This window comes from Meleagris gallopavo, chromosome 25 (genome assembly GCF_905368555.1).
Source record: "Meleagris gallopavo chromosome 25, MGAL_WU_HG_1.1, whole genome shotgun sequence".
Taxonomy (NCBI): Eukaryota; Metazoa; Chordata; class Aves; order Galliformes; family Phasianidae; genus Meleagris; species Meleagris gallopavo.
Window position 1 is genome coordinate 3,477,282 of NC_139428.1, and position 13,804 is coordinate 3,491,085.

At 48.9% G+C, this 13,804-nt stretch overlaps 1 protein-coding gene across 2 annotated transcripts; it reads right to left on the reverse strand.

Moving 5' to 3' along the window:
- Positions 1-8,371: 8,371 nt before the first annotated feature.
- UTP11 (UTP11 small subunit processome component) lies at positions 8,372-13,757 on the reverse strand. Of its 2 annotated transcripts, XM_003212546.5 has the most exons (8): positions 13,357-13,757; positions 13,201-13,262; positions 12,064-12,166; positions 11,704-11,817; positions 11,140-11,233; positions 10,702-10,832; positions 9,215-9,325; positions 8,372-8,646 (listed from the first exon to the last, which is right to left on the reverse strand). In XM_003212546.5, exons 1-8 carry the CDS (start codon positions 13,417-13,419, stop codon positions 8,563-8,565), a joined length of 762 nt encoding a protein of 253 aa, XP_003212594.1. In that variant the 5' UTR covers positions 13,420-13,757; the 3' UTR covers positions 8,372-8,562. The 2 variants fall into 2 exon arrangements, with proteins under 2 accessions (XP_003212594.1, XP_085065139.1); XM_085209013.1 differs by lacking the exon at positions 13,357-13,757 and having other exon boundaries at positions 13,087-13,225.
- Between the last annotated feature and the right edge of the window lie 47 nt (positions 13,758-13,804).

The window sequence follows — 13,804 nt, forward strand, 5'->3', positions numbered from 1 at the left end:
CCCATCAGCTGCACCACGCAGGCACCACTCCCAGCCCATCCTGATCCAACGTGCGAGGAGTTGTGCTTCCGTCTCACGCAGAAGGGTCCCTGGGGGTTGCAGGAGTGCTGCTGCTCAGCGTCCATGGAACGTGAATTTTTCACAGTGATCCCCCGCAGTGCAGATCAAAGTGATTGTGCAAGAGGAAGAGGCGAAGGGAAGGAATAAGGCAGAGAGCCATGGGGAGCATTCAGGCCTGGGAAAGCCGTGGGGCAGTTTGCTGACCCCAACTGGTGCTCCTGACCCCAGGGCAGAGCGCGATGTCCTGGGGCCGTTCACTTGCTGAGCCCACCTGCAGTGCTGGGGTCTGGGCACTGGCCATGCAGGGCTGCAGGCACAGCTGGACCATTAAGTACCTCTGTTCTCATGTCCGTTCCTCTTGCCTTTTTGGAGCAGCAATATCTGCAGCTTCTGCTCTCACCTCCTATGCACCTGTTGCTGGTGGCCGTGCCCCGCACCTCCTTAGATCTCCATGGGTGCTACCAGCCTTAATCCACTGCTCCAGGTCTCTGCCCAGGAGCACATCCCTGGCTGTGCTCACCTGGAACCACTGTGCCCATGCCAGGGAGCTCTGAGTCACCCAGACTTTCCTGTTCTGTTCCCAAGGGCCCCACTGCCAGCACTGCCAGTCGGCACTGGGATGCTGCAGGCTCCCAAAACACCCAGCTCTGCCTCCTGCTGCTGCTTTTCCTTTTGTAGCAGGAAGGTTCAGCTGCCTTGCTTGCTTTGCAGGCAGAGCAGCCCCTGCTTGTGCACCGTGTATTTTTCACCTTTAAATGAAAACAACCGAATTGTCTGAAGTTGCCTCCCGACTCTTCTCATGTTGCCAAGAAATGATTGACGCATGGAATGGAGCAGTGGGTGCAGAGGAATTTGGCAGCAGCCCAGCCCCGAGATGCACAAAGGACACTGCTGATTCCGCTCAGGTTTTTGGAGCACCCTGGGAACAGGCTGTCCCACGCGGGGCGGTGGCAGGATCTCACCCTGGGGATGGGACAGTGGCCGTGTTTGGGGAGGAGGGGGTTTGCAGGGGCTGCAGGACGAGCTGAGGACATCCAGCTTCTGCCAGTGCCTTTCTGGGCTTTTTTCACCATTGCTTTGTAATGCAGGAAATCTTGAGCATGACTGCAAATATCACATACCTGCGTGTTCTGATGTATGTGTGTGCATGAAGCTGCACCCCAGGGATTTTTGCCTGGACAGGACCCCCCCCCCCACTTGGCAAGCACTGACCAGAGCTGCACAGAGCTAGCATCCATCCCTGCACTCCTGACACCCACATGTGCTCCGAGGTGCACCAGTGGCAGAGTGCCTTCCTGGGCAGCAGGCTGATGGTCTCCTGCTGCACACGCTGTGTGCATCACTCATCCCTAGGAGCTCCCCATCTCCTATAGACGGAGAGGGCAATTTTGTGAAGCTTCCGTAGGCTTATTAAAATATCATTGTGAAAAGGCGATGAAAGTACCTGAGCAGAAAAGATTTGTTCCATTGGAGACTTCTGAGCCGTGTTTCCTCTTCCTTGTGCCTCCTTCCCATAGGGGTACAACAGCCATTTATTATCATGTACAGGAAAATAAAGCCCCAGCTCTTGGAGGATGTGTTGGGTTCTCGCGGGAGCGCAATGCGCTGCATCTGACGGCGGCGCTGACGCAGGACAAGGCAACATGCCTGCTGCTGGATGCCTGGCACATTCCTTCAAATAATGCCAAATGAGCAGCATTATTCTGAGAGCAGAGCAGCCTGAACCTTGTTTGTGTGGCCATGGCAAGTGTGGGCTGGAATACAGCTCGGGCCATTATCATGTAATGAACACAACAATTACTCTGTAAGGGGGAGAGAGGGTTAGGGCCAGATAGAGCCTTAAGAATAAAGGCTTGTTTGGAGGAATTATTCACTGGGTCCCTGCTGTAGGTGGACGGCAGCAGATTAGAAGGAAACATTATCTCTCAGGGCAAGTTCAGAAGGACAAATGAAGCCAAACTGGCACGGGCTGAGAGTCTCAATACATTATTCTCTCTGCTCTACAAATCTGTGAGAACAAAGTGCTCAGTGTAAATGCTCACCAGGGCCTTTTCTTCCCTTGCAGGACCACAAAAGTTCAGCATGAGACGAAGGGCCACGTGTTGGCTATTAGTCCACTACAAAGAGCGTTTGAGGCTAGAATTTAGAGGCTCATAAAAACATTATTGTCTGCATCCTGGGACATTTGTTTGCTGGGGCAACACGGGGCTGAAAAAATGTGACCCCCATGCAGCTGTGTGCCTCATCGTGTCCGTCACACACTGGGCACCTAAGGGCCACCTCAGGCCAGATCCATGTCCCCAGTGGGAACACCTGGCCTGGACCTGTCCTCTCCCACAGCACCTCTGCAAGGAAGCAAAGAGCTCTGCCCTACGCCTGTGATCACAGCTGTAACCACAGCTGCTGCTTTGGAGCTCTGTTCTGTCCTCTCCGGAAATGAGGGTGGGTTTTTGTCCCAGTGAGACTTGGCCTGGTGGCATTTGTTGGGGCAGGATGTTGCACCTTGCCTGCAGGCTTTCCACGCTACATGGAGCCAGGCATAGGACACGCACGGCACCCTGTAGCCCACATCTGATGTTCCTGGCTGGAGTTTGGGTGTTCACCAGGCCAGGAAGGATGTTTTATGCCCAAGTGAAAATGGCAAAGACTGGAGAGGTCCTTCTGTGTCATGATTTTACCGGTGGCATCGTTCCCTCTGCACTTCTCTGCCATCACTGCAGCTCAGAGTGGAAAATCTCAGAGCACAGTTTCAGGGAGCATCTCTGCAGAGGGGATGAGGACTGGGCAGGACCATGTCAGAGCTGTCCCAGGACAGTTTCATGGGATGAGATGCAGACAACAGCTGTGGTCCAGGACCACTTGCATCTCCCGGATGGCTCCAGCCCTCTACACAACGCTAACTCCAACTGCACTGCAAGGAGGAATGCCAGCTTTCAGAGGGCTAAAGAAAATGGAATATATTATCCACTCACAAAGTCAGCGTAAATATTAAAGAGGCTGCAAGGGGAAATGTCTCTGGTGATGTCTTTTCAGGCATGGGGGGAGAAAATCTGTCTGAGGGCTCTACTGAGGGCTATGGCCAAAAGGCAGAGGGAAGCAACGCTTTGAACTCGTTCAAAGCCACAGGTCAGCGCCATCCTGGGACTGCTGCTGCCCACCTCCCCTCGGAGCCAGCAGAAAGGTCACTGCAGCAAACCCACCATTTCAATAAAAGAAAGCGAATCCCAGAGAGAGCTGCTTGAGAATGCAAGGCATCAAACAGGAAGATGGATGTGGCACAACCGGGGGCAGGGGATGTGGGGAGCACAGGAAACTCATCCTATCATTGAGAGAAGGCTTCGGCGGTGTGAGATGCACTGGGGAGGGCTGAGCTCCGTGCTGGGCTCATGGACTCCTGGGTGCTCCTGCACTGGGTGGGGAGAGGGGGTCAAAAGAGAAGCTGTGATTGATGGAGGTGAGCAAACAGTGAGCAGTGTTATGTAACGAGGTTCTGTTGAAACCGCGCAGGAAAAGTCGCCCTGCGCCAATAAATCAGGCGGCGGCCGCGGAGGAGCAGATGTGAATCACACCTTGCTTCATATGCCCCGCAGTGTTTTCACTTATTGTTCCAGTTTTAAAGATTAATGGCACTCAGAGATGAGTATTATCTACGCTTCCATTCCGTACTCGTTATCAGAAGGGCTCCTTTCAGCACAATTAATGCGGATCAAGTTTTCCGAGTGGAGGAATGTCCTGCTGCTGTCGCCCACCTCCCTCACGCCCTGACCCCATGGCAGGGACAGGCAGGGCTGGGAGTACAGGGGCAGTCCCTCCTTGCAGGGCAGGCCACTGGCTGGCTCAGCAGCAATGCCCACAATCACCGTGGGTGCCACCCACAGGGTGACCCCCACCAGGACACACAGAGGTGCACCAGGGCAGCGAGGCAGCTCAGAGATGCAGGAATTCCCATCTCTGTCCTTAAAACAGGAGAAGAAAAGATGTTCACATCCCTCCCCGTGGCACTGGGTAGAGCAAAGCCAGGTGTTGGCATTTGCCAGCCCTATCAGCCAAACCTGCGAGCCCCTGCCATGGGTTGCTACAGCAGACAGTTTGCTATATGGGGCTCAGGCTCTCCCAGCTGGCTTACCAGGGGTGCCAGACCATGCTCAGGATTGTGTGCACACCAAAGGGCAGCCTGCAGCGCACTGGGCTGGGGGTGCCAGTGGGGGTCTCTCCCCTTCTCAGCTGCAGAGGCCCAGGGAGAGCAGTGCTGAGCTCCCTGCTACATGAGATCAAGCTGTGATCACTTCTATCATGAAGATAAACTGGCCATTGTTGCCAAAAATAAATGTTAGTGTTCCAAATCCACACTTCAATAGCACCAGCTCATTAGAGATGCATATCATTTGGCTCCAGTCCCACACCTTCCAGCTCGTTATAAATATGCAGTTGCTGCTGGCTCTACCCCAATCATCTCTGCAATCAGAGCTTTTAATTAGGTTAATTAAATTGTATCAAACCTCGCAGGGACGCAGTTCACTGATGCTGATGAGGCAGCCAAAACAGACCTTAACTCTAGCTCTAATGAAGGCCCTGCTGCAGCTAATGACAATGCATAATAAATTAGAGCTTCCCTAGAAAGGTGCACCAGGGCTTGTGCTTCAGTAAATGATGATCTATATGCACTAACTTACTGTTTCAGTCTTTGGTATGCCAAGCCAGGGATGTCTGGGAATATGCTTTCACCAAATAATGTGCTTCTTCCTCAGAGCTCACTTCCCTGCTCTCGAGGCACCAAAAGCTGCTGGGATAGAAATCCAGCAAATATTTGCTGTTTTCAACTGGGCCTGCTCTGATGATGCTCATCTCCCAGCAGAGGGATAGCAGGTATTTATTTGGCCAAAACCCTCTGTAATTGAATTTGAATTGAATTGGATAGGAGTGATGTCTAGGGGAGGGGGGAAATGTACGCAGGTGTTGGGGCAATGCTCAGACCTGGGGGGAGGAGCAGTCGTGTCCTGGTGGGCTGGGAGCCTGTGGAGTAGAGCTGGAGGCCAGCTGTGCAGAGCAGCAATTAGTGCCTCCTGATTTACATCCTGCTCTTTCAACTCCCTGCTGTGCTGAGCAGCGAGGAGCTCTGCCACCCTTCTCTCCTCGGTGCCCTTGGGCTGCTCACCTTGGCTGAACCCCACAGGAGGACAATGAGCTTTGGGGGTGGCTGTGTCCCCACATTGCTGCTGTGGGGAGCACTGGGACATCAGCACCTGGAGCAGAGCCCCCCCAATACCTGGGCATGAGGTAGGTGATGCTGCACTGACTGGTGGGTGCTGGGGTGGGATCTCCTTGCTGATAGCACACAGAGCATGGGAGCACCAGGATCTGAGCACTGTGACTGCTGCAGACCCATCAGCAGCCCTTGGGCATGCTGGCTTCTGGTTCTGAGTGGGGCAAAGTGTCCCACTGTTCTGCCCTCCAGGCCAGTTTAGAACCCAAAGATGAGGTCTGCAGAAAGCAGTTCTTAAAGCTGAAAGGTCGGTGGTGGCCCTCCTGCTGCTAACAAACCGTTACAGTTGCCTAGAGATAATCCTACAAGTGTTTTAATGTAGCCTGCTATTAACTTTTATAGACAGCCATTACCAATTGAGTTCTTCAGCTTGAACAAGGAATTACATGAAATTATTAAATAGCACAATATTACTCTGAGTCACCTGAAACCCGAGCTGAATCTGTGGGGTATTTGGATATTTGTATCTTGCAAGCTGCAGGGAATCTCCTTGCTAAAGAACCTGTTGGTTCAGCCTTTTGATACTGTAATTATTGCAGGCAGAAAATTGCTGCAGGCGGTCCTGGTCCTATGGGGATCCCATCAGTGGGGCCCTTCAGATCTCCCACTGTGGTTGGGTGGGCAGTGGGTTCATGTCTGGGGTTGGCTCTCCCCAGGCTCTTGCAGAAGGATTTCACTGCTTGGGGTGAGGGCTTGAGGCATCAACAAGGGTGAGGTCTGGGGGATGAGCTGCAGGGAGGGGATTGGTTCCTTGCAGGGATGGGGCTGCCTGCTGGCATGCACAGCTGTCCTGCAACCCTCATCACAAAGGATGTTTTTGCTTCAATCTCTTTTATCAAGAGGCTTTTCCAGAATCTCCTAGAAAACTTGATTTCCAGCCCAGATTTGTTCCTGGGCAGCTTGTGTGCGCTTTTGTTGGTGACAGCTCTTCTCTCTGCCATCAGCACATACATGCTGCTTCCTTCCCAAGGCGCTTGTATTGCCTTTATCTTTCTTGGCTGAAGGAGCAGCTTCTCCGTCCTGTCTGTAAGGCTCCCTGCTGCCCTTCTGCATCTGAGCAGCTCTTTCATCCATCCCAGTGGGAGTTCATCTTGCTTAAGTCTGAATGACCTGTTTCCCTTTGGTGAGACTTCCCTGGTGTCCCAGCAAAAAGTAGCTGAGGATAAGTACAGCTTTTGCTCTGTGTGCCCTGTACAGAGAGCACAGAGCTGTTGTCTCCACCAAAAGCTCCTAACACCTGTGTGCAGGCTGAGGGCAGCACCAGGAGAGCTGTTGTTATGGCACCCACCTTAGGTAGGTGAGCAGCACTGATGGTTCAAAGCCTTGCAGCTACCCGCTACATCCCATAATATCTCACCCCTTCACTGGGGAGCAATGGCTGTCTTCCAGGGAGTGATCATTTGTGCCCACTGCAGCACTCAACCTACCAAAGGGCTCAGAGGCACTCGGAGCATCAGCTTGTGGGCTCTTGTTCAGGTTGTTGCTCTCAGCCCCTGCCAGGCAGCACCTCTTTCCTGCCTTCCCCACCCTCTTCAGCAACTCTCAGTGTAGGTAAAATATTTATTCTTACAAATCTCAGTCCAGCCAGTGTGCTGGGACCTCGATGTGCTTCTCCAACACAAGAATATAAACACAGAAATATAGCTGACACCTACAGCTTGCTTTTTTCCAGCGTGCTTTTCATCCCTCTTCTTATCCGTCTCTGAGTATTGCTAACTGAAGCTTTCAAAGTTCAGAAATTACACTGCTCAAATCCTCACGTTTAGTAAAAATCTCTGCCAGAGAAGCAAAGCCTGCCCCTACTGCAGCCTTGAAGCCAAGAAACCTTTGTAGTAACAGAGAAGGGCTGTTCTGCTGCTCCCCCCGCAGCCTGGCCGTGCGCTGCTGCCGCCCTCTGCCGGCCCCGACCTCGTTTCCTATCGGGAAGAAGAGGAGAGTTGAGTTTTTCCCCGTGTTTTATTTTTTCCTGGTTGTCCGATGGGAGATTTCCATTATGCCATCAATGGAGAATTAGCAAAACTTCTTGCTGCACGTGGAAAAGTCTTAGTTGCTTTTAAGGGCAAAGCACAGCCCCTCCCTTCGTGCTTCCCAGAGAAAAACCAATATTGCGGGGCTCTTGCTAGATTTGGAACTTTTGCAATGGCAGAAATAACAGCCAAAGCTGCATTTCAGCACCTAAAAGAGTCATGTTTGAGCCTATATGGGAAAACTGAATGGGATGGGCTTGGGAAGAGCTTTTTTTTTTTTTTAACCATCTTGGCATAGGCATATGCTTACTATTGGCAGCTGTATTCCAAGCAAAGAGATAAGAAAAGGAATGTTTACGCCCAGGCTCTCCTACTTGCCTGAACTGCTCCAGGACACTCTGTGATATGTCTTCATTGTTTTCAGTTGAAACCCCCTCCCAACTACCAACGCTGCAACCAGCATAACATAAACAGCACAAACTTTTGTCCTACATTTGGTTTTTGGATCTCCTGTCCTTGTAAGTGAATCTCAGCGTTGCCTCTCTGTTAACACTGGCTAGTTGCGCTGGCAATTTGGTTACGTGGGCACTGCTCTGTTGTAAGGCACAGGGTAAAATAAGCACAGCTACACCTGCATCTGTGCTCTTCTCAGCTACAGAAAGTGTTTCTCTGTTCTATGGAGTGAAGCATTCCTCTGCTTCCAGTGCCATTCCAGAAGTCTTTGCTAAGGCTGCATTGCAGAACTCAGGTGCTGTCTTTAGCTGATATCTTTCACCTCTCAGATTTCAAAGTGCAGATAGACAAAGCAGAAGAGGAAAACAAGAAGGATGTGGGGCAAAAATGGTCATTAGGAAGATCGTGATTCAACTTTAACCTGTTTGAAAACTTAACTAAGAACTGCTCTGAAGTCTGATGGTTTAGGCACTGCAATGGTCCAAGATCTTAAACAGAAACTGTTCCAGCATTTGTTACTTTGTGTGCTGCATGCATCTCCCAGTCTCTTTATTCTGACCTTGACTTCACAAGGATGGTTTATGGTGTGTATTACTAGGACAGACAGGCACCTCTTGTGGCTTCCCACTGTAAATACCAAGAGAACAAACTCTTTGATTTATTAATCAATTAATTAGATAAAATATATTTATGGCTACTGCAGACCCGTGGTAATTTGTTTTAACCAAGTGTTAGGCTGTGATGAAAAGCAAACAGATCCTTCACCATAAGGATCTCTTTCTAAACAAGGGCTGTAGCAGTGGTTATTCAATGGAACCATCAACGCTTCCGCTGAAACTTGAATTTGTAAATAGCTGGGCCATTTGTTGTCTCCTTCTTCACCTTTACTTTATGAGTTTTGTCCTGGAGAAGGGGAGAAAAGAAGAGTAACAGTTTTATCTGCTGTCATGTTTTGTTTTTTTTTAACCTTACATTATGAAGTCCCTGCCTGGAGGATGACAAAGCACTAATGGTCACTTTCCACTGTTTAGATTGGAATTACATTTCCATCTGCTCTTTCTGTCCTTAGTTTGTCAGGCAGAAAATCTGTTTTGTTCAAAAGCACCAGTGAGTGCAAATGCCAATTGAGAGACTTCTTCTTTTTGGTCACTGGGTTAAGAACTTGGAACCAAGAGAACTGCTTCCTTTCCTCTACTGGTTTTTAGTATTTGAGAGGTGATGACAACGTGTTAAAGATGACTGTGGTCAAGAGTTGAGTCTTTGTTGTTGTTGACGTGATAAAGTTGGATTAGCAGACATAAATTTAGTCATGTCACAGTCTGAATGCTTCACAGAATCATCCCCTTGCTTTCTCCTTATTAAAGAAGATGACATTTCCAGGTAACTGCTAAAAATAAGTCATGGCAAAACAAGAAACTGATACACAGACAACCAGACCCAGCAACCTTAACAAAACAGCTAGAGCTCTCACCAAAAGATCTTTACGTGTCTGGATTTTCTGTGCAATAACAAACATGCTCTTTTCTCTCTCAATGCGCTGCTTCAGGAGGTCGTACTGATTCTTCCTTTGTTGGTCTAATTTCTGGAAGGAAAAAAAGAAGCATTTCTAAGAACGAGGAACAAGACACTACAGTTCACAGCTGACCTATTCTGAGGCACTTGGACCTCACAAACATTTTTTACATTTCAATCGTATTAAAGAATGCTGCTTCAGTATTGTGGTTGGATTCCAGAGAACTGTTTAATATCCTGATTTTTTTCAGACTGGTTTTTCAGTTAGGTCTTTATTCTTCATACTTGTTTTAATCTCCTAAATCTAAACCATAGGAAAAAGAAAAAAAGCAAATAAAAAGCACCACACGTTTTCTAGCTGAGATGCTGTGGAACATCATTTGGTAAGCAGTCAGAGTTTCAGTTTTACAACTCTTCTTAATTCCAATGTGGAGTGCAAAAGAACATTCAACTCCGTAAGGGAAAACTCACAGATGTCTTTTTCACTCAGGATAAATGAGATCAATTCCTGAAGTGCACAAACACTGCAAAGAGGCCTCCCAAAATGCAACTTGTTTGGTCATGTTTACCCACCGGGAGCTGATGGTTTTCCCAGCATAAAAAAGGTGTTACAGCAGGTGTGATTGAAGTAATTAAATTAAGGAGAACAGATCCAAACCTGCTTACAATGTGACTCAGACATTTAGAGAGAAAACTTGTTCAACTGCTTTACTGACAAGCCAAACCAAGAAAGCTGGCAAGATGGAAGAGACCAGAGGGTGTTTGTTATCTGACATCTGGTTCAGAAAACAACAGGTTACAAATTTACCACATGGCAGTTTAAGACAAGTTTATTTTTACCTTACACATACTGGTTTCAGCTTATAGAACTGCCCAATATCTAAACTAATTAAGAGGTGTTTCCACTGTTAAAGCCAAGTTTAGCTACTTCTAGGGCAGAGTGCTGTAATATTAAAACATCAGAATCAAAGTTGATTGTGCAAGTAATTCACCCTGAAGAATTATTACTTCTGCTAGAGTACTGTTACTGTTGGTAATACAGTACAGACAAATACATTTTACAAATGACTTTAATAGAAACATTTGCTTCAGGTTCAGGGATGCAGGTTTTTTTTTGTTTTGTTTTTGTTTTGTTTTTTTAACAGGAGTCAAGGAAGCATCCTCATCAGGTATGTACCACTCCTTTCTGGCCCAAACTTTACAGCTCTTGGTTTATCATCCCCAGTGGACTGAGACACAACCAAACAAGTTCTCCACTTTGGTCCAGAAGATTTGACTGCAATCTCCAGGTAAGTGATGACTAAATGACATCCACTACAGCCTTGTGTCACCGAGAAAAATTCCAAGATAACAGAACAACTTTGTTCACCTACACAATGGTCCAATGAACGCTTCTCACTGCTTATTATATCTATTAAAAAAGTAAAGCATTAAGAAAAAAACTACCTTTAAATGAGCAAGATCAGTAGCTCCTTTCAGTGTCTCTTTCTGCAGTGTTTCAATGGTTGGTCGGTTGTAGACTCTGTCTACCAGCTCTGGAACAGTATTCAGATGAGTTGCAATATCAAACTCTTGAACTATAAATTTATAAAAAGAATAAAAAACATTTTAGGAATAAACTCACACAGATTTCTTGGGCTAGCATTCAGCAAACCTTCCAAACATGTAGCTTATGTACAGCCAGCAGCAGAGAGAGACCCAGCTAAATAGCTCCTGTAGAACTGAGGTCTTCTCTAGTAATCAAAATAGATTTCCAGAGCTCCTGAAACAAAATGTTCTTTTATAGTAGCAGCATAAAGCAAACACAATACTGCCTTAGAGATTTTACACCGCCTGAAACAAACTGGGGGAAAATATGTCTGGCAAAGTCTATTTACATCTTACCTTCTTTCTTAGTATCAAAAAAGAACGTGTGCTTGTTGGGCTGCTTCCCCTCAACATCCAGCAGATGGAGCTCCGACTTCAGCCTTTCGATTTTCTGCAGGAAACGACAGGTAAGCAGTTTTGCCCAAGATCTCTAACAAGGTGCAGCGGTGCCTCTTTGAAGGGAATTCCTGTTTGTTCCTCGAGCTTACGAGTACCTGAACTCTTCCTTTCTTTTTAATATTATAAAATGCATTCAGTTTGTGTCCTATTTTCAAGTCCTTTTCAAATCAAGGTTACCCACTTCAGTACCAATAATATTGACATGTATGTGTTTAACATCTGAAATGCAGGCAAAGGTTTGCTGTGCTTTCTGATGATGTACAGCATTGTCTTTAGCAACTTTCTGTAGTTCCATATACAAAATTCTGCTGACATTTTCATTTTTAATTTTCACTATTATACAAATCAGGTATCACTAAATGTAGACACAGTATATATCACCACTCTTTTTTTTTTTTTTTTTAAAGTAAACAGAACAATTCTGGGCAAACTGGGAAACACTGAGAAAATGAAGTGTATTACCTTGGCTTCTGCCACTCTTTTCATTTCCACATACTTAAGATCCTGTGTCTTCATCAGTTTCATCTGTTCAGGGGTCACTTCATCCTTTGGCTGCTTAATTACATGAACTCCATCCTAAAAACAGAGTGCAGTGTGTAGATGCAGTTCTTGGTACAGAGAACTATGGGCTCTGATTTAAATTAAATAAAGGCAGAACCTTTTTGTCTGTTACATCTTGTTTTCTTCAAAGACTGCAATGGGCACCAAGCCCAGTCTGTTGGTTTATTTACTAATTCTTAAATTAAAAACATGAACTAACTTTAAAAAAGTGTGACTCGGTGCAGCAGTGTCATCTTACTTTAAGGCAATCTGCTTTCTCACCTTGAGCTGCGTACGGATCATTTTGAAGTAGAACTCATCAGGGTTCTTGTCCAGAGCTTTCTTCTGAAGCGCTCGGAGGGCATTTTGCTTTTTGTGATAGTCCCTGGGAGGAAGAGCAGCACAGAGTTCTCCTGAGCCCACATTCCCTGACAGGAAGCACAGTGATGCAGAGCTGCCATGTGCTGGGCTGCTCAGTTTGGTCCCAGTCTGAAGGATCATGGAATGGGCTGGAAAGGACCCCAAGGATCACCAAGTTCCAACACCCAGCCACAGTCAGGTCCACCAACCTTCAGATCTGGTACTAGAGCAGGCTACCCAAGGCTCCATCCAACCTGGTCTTGAACACCCCCAGGGATGGAGCATCCACAGCCTCTCTTGGCTCCCTGTAAAGAACTTCCCCCTGACACCAAATCTAAACCTTCCCTCCTCGAGCTTAAAACCACACTCCTTGTCCTATCACTACCTACCCGAGTTAAAAGCTGATTCCCTTCCTTTTTATAACCCCCCTTTTAAATACTGCGAGGCTGCAATGAGGTCTCCCCACAGCCTTCTCTTCTCCAGGTGGAACAAGCCCAGCCTGTCACAGAATGGCCCAGGTTAGAAGGGACCTCAAGGGCGATGAATCTCCAACTCCCTGCCACATGCAGGGCCACCAACCTCCACATTTCATACCAGCTCAGGCTGCCCAGGGCCCCATCCAACTTGGCCTTGAACACCTCCAGGGATGAACAGGGCATCCACAGCCTCTCTGGGCAGCTGTTCCAGCACCTCACCACTCTCTCTGTAAAGAACTTCCCCTGACATCCAACCTCAATCTCCCCTCCCTCAACTTCAAACTATTTCCCTTTGTCCTGCTGTTATCTCTCCTTTCAAAGACCTGATTCCCCTCCTGTCTGTAGGCTCCCTTTAGGTACTGAAAGGCTGCAATGAGGTCACCCCGCAGCCGCCTTTTCTCCGGGCTGAACAAGCCCAGCTCCCTCAGCCTGTCTTCACAAGGGAGGTGCTCCAGCCCCCTGTCCTTACAGTGGAAGTGCTCCAGAGCTCTGACCATCTTCGTAGCCGTTCTCTGGACCCTCTGCAACAGCTGCAGCACAGAGATAAAGCCGTTTAGCCCGCATCCCCCGCTCCCCGACTCACTGTGCCCGCAGCCGGTAGTCCTGCTTCTTCTCCAGCAGCCCCAGCTTCTTCCTGCAGGCGGGCTGCGGGGACAGGCAGGGAAGAAGATGAAGGGAGGACCGAAATCGCACCGAGGTCCCGCGATCCGTCCGGGAAGCCCCGATGCCGCTCACCCACCTGTGCCCGCTCGCGGTGCTGCCGCTGCCTCGATTTAGCGGCTTTCCTGAAGGCGGCCGACATCGCGACAGGGCGCGACACGGCACAGCCGCGTGCAAAGCTCCGCTCTCGCCGCGCCGAGGGGCGGGGTCTGAGTGCGTGACGTCACCACGTCGACGCAGCGTAGTCACGTCGCCGCGGCGTCATCACGTCGACGCAACGTCATCACGCCGTCTCCATGGCGACAGCGGCGTTCATCCCGCGCTCTGCTGCCGCCCTCGGCTCGTGCGCTTTGCTCTCCCCGCGTCTCCTTCGCCGCCCGCAGTGCGGGGCTGGGCCCGACCCCGTCCCGAGGCTCGGTCGTTGCCCTCTGCGTTAAGCCCCGGCCCATAGTTCTCCGTCCCATCACCGGGCAGAGGCCGTTCCCGCTCCCGTTGTGCGCCATGAGGGCCCCGCAGCGCCGTGCCCG